Consider the following 14083-nt stretch of genomic DNA (forward strand, 5'->3'; position numbering starts at 1 on the left):
ATAAATATAATTATATATTAATAAATACAACCCAAACTATTACTATCTATTCTTACAAGATAGTTGTGGTTGAGCAGAGATGGAAACGTTAGTTTTGCATAGGTAAAGGTAAAGGTTAGGTCAGTGCGTCAGAGGAAGCTACAGGTGCGGCTCGGGGACGCGCAGCGCGCGCCCGGACGAGGAAGCAAACAGAAGAAAACATTAGAACAAAGTGCGTTTCCAGGTGAGTACCCGCACTGCACCTGCTCAACTGCTCACACGAGGATTTACTAAAACCTTTACATTTATTTATGTTGACATCGACATTTAAACATGTTAACTTCAGTCTGTGGCCAAATAAATGTTTATTTTCCGGGAAGAGTGAGAAGAAACACATGAGCGGGTGAAGCTTCGGATTTGTTGGAGGAGTTCTGTAGTTCTGGGTGGAGACGTGTCCCGTGTTCTGACAATTTCTGCTGCTTTGCCAAAAAATGCTACCGAATGGTTTTCTACCTTTGTAGAGCTACAATTTTACTGTGTTTTACTCCCTAAACCACTTCCTTTTCCCCCCAAGTGGTCCTTGTCTCTTGCCAGGCCGTCATTGTAAATAAGAATGTTCTTAATGACCTGCCTGGTTAATTAAAGGCCAATGACCGAATGAATATCAAATAAAGCGATAGAATTGTTTTTTTTTCCCTCTTTATCGTATAATGTTCACAAAGTGTAATGCAATTCATGTCATGGGTAGTGTATTTTGAAGGATCAAATACTCAACATCCCATATTATCAATTTTACATGGCGCAAGACATGATGGGCGTGGCAATCAAACTTTGAAAATCGACTGTGCGCATGCGCAGAACCACAAAGTAGCATTTCTCGGCAGGAAGCAAAGATTGGCAGAACACCTGTGTTGTGCCAAAAAGTGATTGCCTGCCAGAATCTGATTTCTGGCCGCGGGAGGGGTTACCTGTGGGCTACCTGTACGCACCAGCGGGAGACAGAATACAGTTTAAAAATAAATAATGAAACAGGTGTGACTAATGAATCTAGAAGGTACAGCTCATGTGGACGCAGTAAAATAATAGACGCAGTAAAATAATAGAAACAGTAAAATAATAGAAACATTAAAATAATACACGCAGTAAAATAATAGAAGCAGTAAAATAATAGAAATAATAAAAACAGTAAAATAATAGAAATAGTAAAATAATATAAACAATAAAATAATAGAAGCAGTAAAATAATAGAAACGGTAAAATTATAGACGCAGTAAAATAATAGAAACAATAAAATAATAGAAGCAGTAAAATAATAGAAACAGTAAAATTATAGACACAGTAAAATAATAGAAACAGTAAAATAATATATGATAAAATAGATCTATTTCTACAGATCTATCTATTTCTAGATAGATCTATCTATCTAAAATGTTCTCATATTGAAATGGAAATGGAGTTCTGACCGACTGTAATGGAATGGGACACTTTGGCCTGTCTGTTAGTTGAATATCCAGATGTTGTGTGTCCTGCAGAGATTCAGCGTGTGTGTTAGTTGAATATCCAGATGTTGTGTGTCCTGCAGCGGTTCAGCGTGTGTGTTAGTTGAATATCCAGATGTTGTGTGTCCTGTGGGCTTCAGCGTGTGTGTTAGTTGAATATCCAGATGTTGTGTGTCCTGCAGCGGTTCAGCGTGTGTGTTAGTTGAATATCCAGATGTTGTGTGTCCTGCAGTGCTTCAGCGTGTGTGTTAGTTGAATATCCAGATGTTGTGTGGTCCTGCAGTGCTTCAGCGTGTGTGTTAGTTGAATATCCAGATGTTGTGTGTCCTGCAGCGGTTCAGCGTGTGTGTTAGTTGAATATCCAGATGTTGTGTGTCCTGCAGCGGTTCAGCGTGTGTGTTAGTTGAATATCCAGATGTTGTGTGTCCTGCAGAGATTCAGCGTGTGTTTCTGAGACGAGCTGGACATGGAGGACAGGAACATCCAGGAGGACTTCCAGGACCAGTTCAATGACGTGGTGTCCAGGTTCCAGTCCAAGGAGTTCTTCCAGTCGGACTGGGACATCGCTTCCTTCGCCGTCTTCTTCATCTTCATCGGTGAGGGCGGGAGACTGTCTCCACAAAACACTGGGACTTTGTCTCACCTTTATTTGACAGAAACTAATAAAACACAAATGATTTTCACTTAACTTTATTGTATTAGGTCAATTTATTGAAATAGTTTTGGTGCAGGAAGAGACGCAAGTAGAAAATAGCAACCTGAAGCGTGTTTGACCGTCATAGCTGCAGTCCAGACATGTCTCCCGTTGAAATGTTGTTTCTAACCAGAATAAACACAGGAATGTCCCGTATAAACAGCAGCCTGACGTAACGCAGCGGGAGACATGTCTGTGAGGGCAGGGGCTTTTTAAAACTCCAGTTTGTTTAAACTCTACATGGAAAATTGGGAATTATGGAATAATCCCTTTTTCTTCACTTTTATCTGAACGGCTGAGGGCTATGGACCAGTACTGGAGTTGTAAAAAATATCAGAGGGGTGGTGGATTTTATCATATGGGGACAGATAATTTGTGCTGATTACAAATAATATAATATATTACAAATAATAGCAGTGACCAAAACAGCTGCAGAAATACTGCAGGAATGACATAGCAGCAGTTAAATGCAGCCTTCTGTAAGCTTTAAATATCCACTGGGCTTACATCAAATACATCAAAACACAACAATAAAAAACACTTTTCTGAACTTATCAATATGACTCTGTCCTTCACAGGATAAGTAACATGGATCACTGCAAAAACTCACAATCTTAACAAGAATATTTGTCTTATTTCTAGTTAAAATGTCTCATTTTAGTCAAAAAATCTCTTTACACTTAAAACAAGACTCATCACTGGAAAAAACAACAATGTTCACCTGTTTCAAGTAGATTTTCACTTGAAATAAGTAGAAAAATCTGCCAGTGGAACAAGAATTTTTTTGCTTATAATGAGAAGATAAATCTTGTCCCACTGGCAGATTTTTCTACTTATTTCAAGTGAAAATGTACTTGAAACAGGTGAAAAATGTCAAATAAGTTATTTTTCAGGTGTTATTTTTCTGGTGATGACTCTAAATGTTGAAATAGCAGTAAAACCACATTCATTGATGAAATGACATAAGGGATGGAAAGGGGGGATGGCAGTTTTACAGGGGGGATGATTTGGACCAGGGGTCACCAACCCTGGTCCTCGAGGGCCGGTGTCCTGCATGTTTTAGATGTTTCCCTGCTTTAACACACCTGATTGTAATTAATCCTCATCATCAGCTTGTCATCCAGGTCTGCACAATTCTGTTAATGACACAGTCACTTGTATCACGGTGCAATGAAGCAGGGAAACATCTAAAACCTGCAGGGACACCGGCCCTCGAGGACCAGGATTGGTGACCCCTGATTTGGACCGTTTTTATTTCAGGGGGGGGATGCCATCCCCCCCTCATCCTCCTCAACTCCAGTACTGGTATGGACCTATATAGACCGAAGCCTCACTGCCGTCTCTTGTGTGTTTGTGGGAACTCAGGGATGGTTCTGCTGCTCTTCATCCTGGTCCTCGTCCGCTGCTGCTGCTGCTGCTGCTGTGACGATGACGAGAAGGTAAACGCATGGACATGAACAACAGAGGGTTGTTTCTACTGGAGCTCTACAGTCCTGGATGTTGGTCTGAGGTGGATGTTGGAAGACCTTTAAAACTGGATTGAAGGTTTCCATTCAAGCCAAGTTCATCCTGGCATGTTCAGCTTCGGTTTTCAACACCACTCCTGACCACATGGTGGCGGCATATCCAACCCCTGGGAGTTTAAGGCAAGGCAAGTTTATTTGTATAGCACAGCGGTCGGCAACCCAAAATGTTGAAAGAGCCATATTAGTTATAACTGGGGGGAAATTTTTTTTTCATTATGCACTTCGAGAATAAAGTCAAACTGTCGAGAAAAAAAGTCGAAATATCGAGAAAAAAGTCAAAATCTTGAGAAAAAAGTTGAAATGTCAAGAAAAAAGTCGAAATGTTGAGATCAAAAAGGAAAGGAAAAAGGAAGAAAAAAAGAGAAAAAAAGAAGAAAAAAAGGAAAAACATTTTTGAAAAAGCTCCAGGAGCCACTAGGGCGGCACTAAGTAGCTGCATGCAGCTCTAGAGCCGCGGGTTGCCGACCCCTGGTATAGCACAATTCAACATAATGTAATTCAAAGTGCTTTACGTCAACATTAAAAGCAGCAAGACACAATTAAACAGTAAATAACAAATAAAATGAAAGAAAATGATAAGAAAAGAGGTAAAATAATAAAAAGAACAAGTTGTTAAAAAGTAAGGGCAGTAGAGTCCAGCAGGTACAGCTCATTCTTACAATGAACTTAAACTTAAACTTTATTTATTTATATAGCACCATATCATACAGTATGAATGCAACACAATGGTGCTTTACACACAGAATAAAATAACAATCAGAAAACACAATTTAAAACATCCCATACGACCCCTACCCCCACCCCCCACGCGTACATACACACTCACTCATACTTATACACACACACACACACACACACACACACACACACACACACACACACACACACACAGTAAGTGGCCTGGTGACATGGCTTAGCACTAACGATCCAGGTGAGGAAAACACTACCTATGGGTGGCCGTCCACACTGAGAGGCTCCACCGACCATGACCACAAGGAGCATCGCCACAGAGACCCCCCCAACCCGGACAGACCAGGACAGACCCCACACAGAAGGTGGAGTCCCCCCCCCCAGAGACCCCCCCAACCCGGACAGACCAGGGCAGACCCCACACAGAAGGTGGAGTCCCACCCCCAGCTACCCAGGCCTGAGGGACCCCCATGACGACACCCCCATGGGCAGAGCAGGCACACCTCCCAGTGTGGACGACCTCCCTGAGGAAACACTGGAGCTAAAAACTAAAAGATTAAAAGAAAGTAAAAAAAAAAATGCATAAAAGTGTAAAATGTTAGAGAAATCTATACAAAACTTAAGATGAATAATAAATAACATAAAATAGAATAAAAGTCATTAAAAATTGATTAAAGGTTTAAAGATAATAAAAGAGCTAAATACATAAACACAATAACTAGATGAAAAGACTAGGTAAATGAGATCAGATAAAAGCCAAACTAAAAAGGTGTGTCTTGAGCCTCCTTTTAAAAATATCAACATTCTCTGCGGCCCTGAGGTTCTCTGGCAGGCTGTTCCATAGATAAGGGCCATAATGGCTGAATGCAGCCTCACCGTGGGTTTTGGTCGCGGTTCGGGGAATGGTTAAAAGGCCGGTGCCAGAGGACCTCAGGGTCCGTGAGGGTTGATACAGTAAAAGCAGATCAGATAAATAAGATGGCCCAAGACCGTTAAGACACTTAAAAACCAGTAAAAGAACCTTAAAAATCAATCCTGAAGCGGACGGGGATGGCAAGAATTACGTTTCTATACGGTCACTGGTTTTTTTTTCTGCAACAGATCTGTCCGTGGCACTCACAGCTTTTAGCGCAGCAACGACGTGCAACTCACTCGCTTTCTTTCTGTTAGTGATGTCACTACTGTGACCACCAAATAATGTGGTTTCCTGTCCTCCACCTCATCCACAACATCTCCATCTCGGTCTCCGTGAAATTTAGTGGCACGGTGGCTCGACACGTCTCATTCATCCTGACACAGCAGAAACAGACTGCAGGAGCCGCTGCACATCATTTACATTCAAATACAGTCATGGAGTACTTTGCATTGAACATTCATGGTACAAAATGGGCGTGTAGAGGGCGGGATATGAGGAGAATTCAGCTGCGCAACCTTCCAGCTGGACTGTGATTTATAAAGAGAACATTGCGTGCAGATGTGCGTGCACACGGTTTTATAAATCCAGATTTTTTTGTGCGCACGCCATTTTCGGCTTTTGAGCGCACGTACACTTTTAGTATGAATCCTACAAACTCTTTTATAAATGAGGCCCCAGCTGAGCGGGGTGAGTGGGGATTACTGCTGTACGCTGATTATGACAACAGTGTTTCCTCCGTAGCCGCGCAGACGGAAGGTCGGCATCGACAACATGGTCACTGAAACACTATGAAACTGATAAAAGTCATAAATAATGATTTACCAAACACTGACTAGCAAAAAGCTGATGTTGCTTTAGAATCCTGATGTAGCTGAATCATTAAAAAATAAACTATTAATGAATCTGGACTAGACTAAAAACCTTTCTTTTTAGAAAAGCATTTTATCCCTAAACAATGCTGTTGTTTTTTTCCCTAGTTGCTGTTTTTAATTGTTTTATTCTCTTTTCTGTCATGTCTTGACTTTTTATCCCTTTTATCTCTTTATCTTGATTGTATTATGCTGTTTCCTTTTAATTATCAAACTGTAGCACTTTCAGATTCTCAGTAATGTTATAAATACATTATAAATGTACGCTGATCATGACAACAGTGTTTCCTCCGTAGCCGCGCAGACGGAAGGTCGGCATCGACAACATGGCTCTGGAGCCCTGACGGCGGATCTGCGGACCAAACCTGACCGACGGAGATGCAAACACAAATTCTGTGCCAACACACCATCCTTGATTAGATTTTCCACCTGTAATCCAGTGATTCCACTCCCAGATCAATCACAGCTCTGAGCTGCAGCTCTGCCCCGTGAAGCTCCTGCTGCCTTGTTTTTGTGCTTTTCTAGATTTACAGGACTGTCTCAGAAAATTTGAATATCGTGATAAAGTTCTTTATTTTCTGTAATGCAATTAAAAAAAATAAAATAAATGTCATACATTCTGGATTCATTACAAATCACCTGAAATATTGCAAGCCGTTTATTATTTTAATATTGCTGATTATGGCTTAAAGTTTAAGATTAAGATTCCCAGAATATTCAAATTTTTTGAGATAGGATATTTGAGTTTTCTTAAACTGTAAGCCATGATCAGCAATATTAAAATAATAAAATGCTTGCAACATTTCAGTTGATTTGTAATGAATCCAGAATGTATGACATTTTTGCATTACAGAAAATAAAGGACTTTATCACAATATTCAAATTTTCTGAGACAGTCCTGCATGTGAGTCTTTCTTGTTTTTGCCAAAAAAAATTAATTTAAATGTTGTACATAGTAAATGAAATATTAAGAAAACACTTTTTTGCACTTGGATTCTGTGTTTTTAATGTTGATTTGTAGGCTGCAGAGAGAAAGATGTTTCTCAACACAAATAAAAATGTAAACTACGAACCTTCCCAGAGACGTCAGGCTGTTATTGCAAGATAAACTAGTTTAAACCAGTATCCAGAGGATGTTTGGAGCGTGTGACGTAGGCTGACGTGGACAAACGCTGGTTCCTTCCACTGAAGAGACAAAAACCCACCGAGGTCACTGAAACACTGATAAAAGTCATAAATAATGATTTACCAAACACTGACTAGCAACAAGCTGATGTTGCTTTAGAATCCTGATGCAGATGAATCATTAAAAAATAAACTATTAATGAATCTGGGCTAGACTAAAAACCTTTCTTTTTAGAAAAGCATTTTATCCCTAAACAATGCTGTTGTTTTTTTCCCTAGTTGCTGTTTTTAATTGTTTTATTCTCTTTTCTGTCATGTCTTGACTTTTTATCCCTTTTATCTCTTATCTTGATTTTATTATGCTGTTTCCTTTTAATTATCAAACTGTAGCACTTTCAGATTCTCAGTAATGTTATAAATACATTATAAATAAAATGTATTATCTGTTCTGTGAATGTTATCATAGTAATGTCTTAAAGGAGACCTATTATGGCATTTAATGTATATTTTAAACAGGCCTTGAAAGTCTTAAAAACAATCTAAAGCTTGTTTTTTCTACATAAATCAGAAATTCAGCCTGTGGGCATGTCTCTAGTTTTACCGCTTCTAACCTCCTTCTCTATGAGGGATTCTGAGGGGGCGGGGCTATGATAATGAGGCTCTGTGCTGATTGGCTGCTTGTATGACGTGTAGCAGGGGAGGAGACAAAGCCTCGCTCTGGAAGAAGAGCAGCGGCTCCGAACGTGTCCCATGCGAGGGTCAGCGACAAAATAAATTCCATTGCTTTATTTTTTTGTATTGGACTGTCCTAACTGGCCCCGAGTTTAATGGTTTCAGTGTGGACAGAGAGAGTTTAACGGTTTCAGTGTGGACAGAGAGAGTTTAACGGTTTCAGTGTGGACAGAAAGAGAGAGTTTAACAGTTTCAGTGTGGACAGAGAGAGTTTAACAGTTTCAGTGTGGACAGAGAGAGTTTAACAGTTTCGGTGTGGACAGAGAGAGTAACGGTTTCAGTGTGGACAGAGAGAGTTTAATGGTTTCAGTGTGGACAGAGAGAGTTTAACAGTTTCAGTGTGGACAGAGATAGTTTAACAGTTTCAGTGTGGACAGAGAGAGTTTAATGGTTTCAGTGTGGACAGAGAGAGTTTAACAGTTTCAGTGTGGACAGAGATAGTTTAACAGTTTCAGTGTGGACAGAGAGAGTTTAACAGTTTCAGTGTGGACAGAGAGAGTTTAACAGTTTCAGTGTGGACAGAGAGAGTTTAACAGTTTCATTGTGGACAGAGAGAGTTTAACGGTTTCAGTGTGGACAGAGAGAGTTTAACAGTTTCAGTGTGGACAGAGAGAGTTTAATGGATTCAGTGTGGAGAGAGAGTTTAATGGTTTCAGTGTGGACAGAGAGAGTTTAACAGTTTCAGTGTGGACAGAGAGAGTTTAACAGTTTCAGTGTGGACAGAGAGAGTTTAACGGTTTCAGTGTGGACAGAGAGAGTTTAACGGTTTCAGTGTGGACGGAGAGAGTTTAACAGTTTCAGTGTGGACAGAGAGAGTTTAACAGTTTCAGTGTGGACAGAGAGAGTTTAACGGTTTCAGTGTGGACAGAGAGAGTTTAACGGTTTCAGTGTGGACAGAGAGAGTTTAATGGTTTCAGTGTGGACAGAGAGAGTTTAATGGTTTCAGTGTGGACAGAGAGAGTTTAACGGTTTCAGTGTGGACAGAGAGAGTTTAACAGTTTCAGTGTGGACAGAGAGAGTTTAATGGTTTCAGTGTGGACAGAGAGAGTTTAACAGTTTCAGTGTGGACAGAGAGAGTTTAATGGTTTCAGTGTGGACAGAGAGAGTTTAACGGTTTCAGTGTGGACAGAGAGAGTTTAACAGTTTCAGTGTGGACAGAGAGAGTTTAATGGTTTCAGTGTGGACAGAGAGAGTTTAATGGTTTCAGTGTGGACAGAGAGAGTTTAATGGTTTCAGTGTGGACAGAGAGAGTTTAACGGTTTCAGTGTGGACAGAGAGAGTTTAACAGTTTCAGTGTGGACAGAGAGAGTTTAATGGTTTCAGTGTGGACAGAGAGAGTTTAAAGCTTTCAGTGTGGACAGAGAGAGTTTAACGGTTTCAGTGTGGACAGAGAGAGTTTAACAGTTTCAGTGTGGACAGAGAGAGTTTAACGGTTTCAGTGTGGACAGAGAGAGTTTAATGGTTTCAGTGTGGACAGAGAGAGTTTAACGGTTTCAGTGTGGACAGAGAGAGTTTAACAGTTTCAGTGTGGACAGAGAGAGTTTAATGGTTTCAGTGTGGACAGAGAGAGTTTAATGGTTTCAGTGTGGACAGAGAGAGTTTAACGGTTTCAGTGTGGACAGAGAGAGTTTAACGGTTTCAGTGTGGACAGAGAGAGTTTAACAGTTTCAGTGTGGACAGAGAGAGTTTAATGGTTTCAGTGTGGACAGAGAGAGTTTAAAGGTTTCAGTGTGGACAGAGAGAGTTTAACGGTTTCAGTGTGGACAGAGAGAGTTTAACAGTTTCAGTGTGGACAGAGAGAGTTTAATGGTTTCAGTGTGGACAGAGAGAGTTTAACAGTTTCAGTGTGGACAGAGAGAGTTTAATGGTTTCAGTGTGGACAGAGAGAGTTTAATGGTTTCAGTGTGGACAGAGAGAGTTTAACGGTTTCAGTGTGGACAGAGAGAGTTTTAACAGTTTCAGTGTGGACAGAGAGAGTTTAATGGTTTCAGTGTGGACAGAGAGAGTTTAACAGTTTCAGTGTGGACAGAGAGCGTCCGATGTCACGCAGCTCGGATAGTAGGACGCTCTCATGCAGTTACACGGTGTAAACGGATCTTAAAGCCTGATTTACGGTTCTGCGTTAAATGGACACGTACCCTACGCCGTAGGCTCTGCGTTGGTGTAACGCGGAACCATAAATCAGCCTTTAGTCACCTGACCGGGTCACCTCGTCTTCACACTAACAGTTATTTACTCCGATTCCTCATCATTTCATTTCTTATGTTACAAGACAAATGAATCATGTTAACTGTAAATAAATCACAACACTGAATTTTCACAAATGGCAACTTTATTGTTAAAAAAGTAAAAGAACATAAGTTGTATATAAATAACATTTATGCACTATTGCTGGCTCAAGGAAGGACTGTGCGTTTTCTGAAGGTGTCGTTGAAGGTTCAGGTGCTTGGAAGATCTGAAACCATAAACAGAAGAAAAATGTATTACTAAAAGAGCTCCGGTGTTACCTAACACTCCGTTAGGGAACACTGGAGCCACCGGGGGCCCGGAGGTGCTCACTGGTCCGGTCTGGTGAGGAGCCCCGGTGCTCCGGAGCTAAGCTAAATACGTAGCCCATGCAAAGATCATACTTGTAGATAAATATAAATAACATAAAAAATGAACGTCACTTACCGCTGACTCGTGTGCAGTTGCCGGGTCCGTGCTGTTGGTACTGATCCTTTTATGAGGGTAAATGTTGACGCAAAAACTGTCCCTCGCTGTGGAAACAGTCACCGCTTCCAAACAATGGCTGAAGCTCCAGCCGGCGGAGCTGGTTGTGGGCGTGGTTTCAGCAGCGGAGGCCGAACCTCTGCGCCTACGGTGACGTCACCATAGGCGCTGATTCTGAACGGCTCGTAGAAGTCACATGACACTGGAAGATTCAGCAGGGCGGGGTGAACAGACACTGCAGAATTTCGTGGCATTTCATATTTTCTGTGTTGTCAGGCTGAGGGGAGATCACTTTATATATGTTAAAACTAAAAATAGGTCCCCTTTAAACTAAAGTGTCCTGTTAACATTTCAGGTGTCTCTAGTCGGACTATTTAAAGGGTTAAGAGTCATCGTTCTGGTGTTTGTTTATTTCAGAGCTTTAAAGGGTTCAAAGTCATGGTAATCCCACGTGATGGTCATCAGCCAGGACAGGAGGATGCCTGTAAAACCCAGCCGAGCTCCTTCTTCTTCAAGGTTCACTTTATTGTCATAACAAAAGTCCAAGTACAAGTGGACTGAAATGTCGTTGCCACTGGCTCAAAGCAAAGCAATTAAAACACTAAAAACTCTAAACACTAAAGATAAGGACACTAGGCTGAAAACTAAAACACTGCTTGCAGTACTGTAGGCAGACAGGGAACGGGTTCTGTTTATTTAAAAGTCTTATGGAGTGGGGAAGAACTGTGATGGAGCCTGGCTGTTCTGCAGCTGCTCACAAACTTCTCCCTGAGAGCAGGAGGGGGAACCTTCCACGGTCAGGATGGGTGGGATCCCCCAGTATTTAGTTTGCCCTTGATAGACAACGACTGTGTGCCATGTCCTGGATGGATGTGAGGGAAGTGCTGGTGACTCTGGCTGCAGCATCCACCACTCTCAGCAGGGCTTTTCCATCGGCTGCCGTCAGTACTCAAGTTGTAAAAAAAGAATCAGGGGTGATGGTGGATTTTATCATACGGGGACAGATAATTTGTGCTGATTACCAATAATATAATATATTACAAATAATAGCAGTGACCAAAACACCTGCAGAAATACTGCAGGAATGACATAGCAGCAGTTAAATGCAGCCTTCTGTAAGCTTTAAATATCCACTGGGCTTACATCAAATACATCAAAACACTACAATAAAAAACACTTTTCTGAACTTATCAATATGACTCTGTCCTTCACAGGATAAGTAAAATGGATCACTGCAAAAACTCACAATCTTAACAAGAATATTTGTCTCATTTTAGTAAAAAAATCTCATTACACTTAAAACAAGACTCATCACTGGAAAAAACAACAATTTCACCTGTTTCAAGTAGATTTTCACTTGAAATAAGTAGAAAAATCTGCCAGTGGAACAAGATTTTTTTGCTTGTAATAAGAAGATAAATCTTGTTCCACTGGCAGATTTTCCTACTTATTTCAAGTGAAAATTTACTTGAAACAGGTGAAAATTGTCAAATAAGTTATTTTTCTGGTGATGACTCTTTTTTGAGATTTTTTGACTACAAATGAGACATGAGACACGTCTGGGGTGATTCTTTGCTTTTTTCCCCTCACGTTCCCAACGATCCCCCGCAGTGAGGGCAAATAACCTCAAATAAACTGTTGGGATTTTATGAAATTGTTAAAAGTATGAGGGTTTATTTTTCTATGAGATTGTACTCTGGTGGTTGCTCTCAGTGCAGAACCACCTCCTGTTTTATGACCAGACTGATTAACTGAGTTCTTCTTTAGGTGAGGACGGTGCAGAGGAACGGGTGTTTCAGATTGATGAATCCCCTCCTGTTTTTCTCTGGGTTTAGGTCGTCGTAGATCTTTGCTTGGCTGGCATGTCGGATTAGAGATAGATAAGAGAAAACATATGGCTGAAAGTGTGACATGTTTAAGTTTCTTTCACTGCAGTTGACCTCCCAGATAAGGTTCAACATCGGCTCCTATAACGTACAAAACACTTCCTTTTTCAGTATAAATATGACTGGTTTGATGACCACCGTGTGCATTTCTCTCCTACCTCTGTGGTTTGAGAAAAGTTTACCTCTGGCTGGAAAACATTATGCATAATATAATAAAGCTTGTATTACTGTATTTTCTGGTCTATAAGCCGCTACTTTTTTCATAGATTTTCAACCATGCAGCTTATACAAAGGTTTCTATTCTGTGGATTTTTCTTCCACCGCTCGGGGCGCTCTAACCGGAATTAGAATCAAAACTAAGACTAAATAAATGCAAAGAAGAATACGCTACTTCTTCTTTAGCAGATAGAAGTAGAAGCAGATTTCAAACAGATAAATGGATAAATAAATACTGGTTATTTTCTCTTGGTTCTGTCTCGTTTTAATCAGCAAAGTTGCTGCCGTGTTAAAAGACACTGTTAGGAAAGATCTATTTAGGTACAAACATGTACATCATTTACAGTTCAGAATCCTTCTGTACATGTAGTAAATATCTAATCTAACAACATAAATGTTTTCTTTTTTTTTTAAATAGTGGATGCGGCTTGTATGCAGGTGCTGCTTGTAGTCCAGAAAATACGGTAACTTTGATTCTGTTCCCTGGTTTTCTTATGGTTCACCAGACAAACGAACACGAGGATCTTTCAAAACTCAAAAGAAACGTCCATCGTTGAAACACCAACAGAATGGTTGGACCTCCGTAACCCGGAAAACAAACACAAGTTCCAATTACTTTATTGCACAGATAAATTATTTCCACATTTCATATTACAGACAACAGAATAACACTGGAATGAATCACCTCTTCAGGGTGGGTTAGTGTTCGCGTCACAGGTTTACAACCACATGTAAGAAGAAAATAAATATGAACACAGAGCAGACGAACGCCGACGGACAACACAAATAGCTTATCATTCAGTTAATTAGGAATGTGAGATGTCTTTAGTGTAAAGAGTGCAACCAAGAAATAAAAACCGCTCCATCTGCTGCCAGCAGAGTTGCTCTTCTCCTTTTCTAGTTTTCTGGAAGTGCCAGACAACAGGATCTGGTACACGCTACATCAGAACCACCGACGCACTGCAAAAACTCTATCTTAACAGAACAGAAGATTTGTCTTATTTCTAGTTAAAATCAAAAAAATCTCATTACACTTAAAACAAGACTCATAGCTGGAAAAAACAACAATTTTCACCTGTTTCAAGTAGATTTTCACTTAAAATAAGTAGAAAAATCTGCCAGTGGAACAAGATTTTTTTGCTTGTAATGAGAAGATAAATCTTGTCCCACTGGCAGATTTTTCTACTTATTTCAAGTGAAAATTTACTTGAAACAGGTGAAAAATTGTCAAATAACAAG

The 14083-nt window shown here is 40.4% G+C and overlaps 2 protein-coding genes across 3 annotated transcripts in view; one reads left to right on the plus strand and one right to left on the minus strand.

Annotated features, from left to right (window-relative positions):
• glyr1 (glyoxylate reductase 1 homolog (Arabidopsis)) overlaps positions 1-14083 on the minus strand; it is a 121839-nt gene that overhangs the window by 56747 nt on the left and 51009 nt on the right. The window lies entirely within an intron of this gene.
• Positions 134-6785, plus strand: smim22 (small integral membrane protein 22). Its single transcript, XM_061712915.1, has 4 exons — positions 134-223; positions 1912-2074; positions 3538-3611; positions 6470-6785. The coding sequence occupies exons 2-4, from the start codon at positions 1945-1947 to the stop codon at positions 6515-6517; spliced, it is 252 nt and encodes an 83-aa protein (XP_061568899.1). The 5' UTR covers positions 134-223; positions 1912-1944; the 3' UTR covers positions 6518-6785.

The sequence above is a fragment of the Cololabis saira genome, chromosome 21, assembly GCF_033807715.1.
Source record: "Cololabis saira isolate AMF1-May2022 chromosome 21, fColSai1.1, whole genome shotgun sequence".
NCBI lineage: Eukaryota > Metazoa > Chordata > Actinopteri > Beloniformes > Belonidae > Cololabis > Cololabis saira.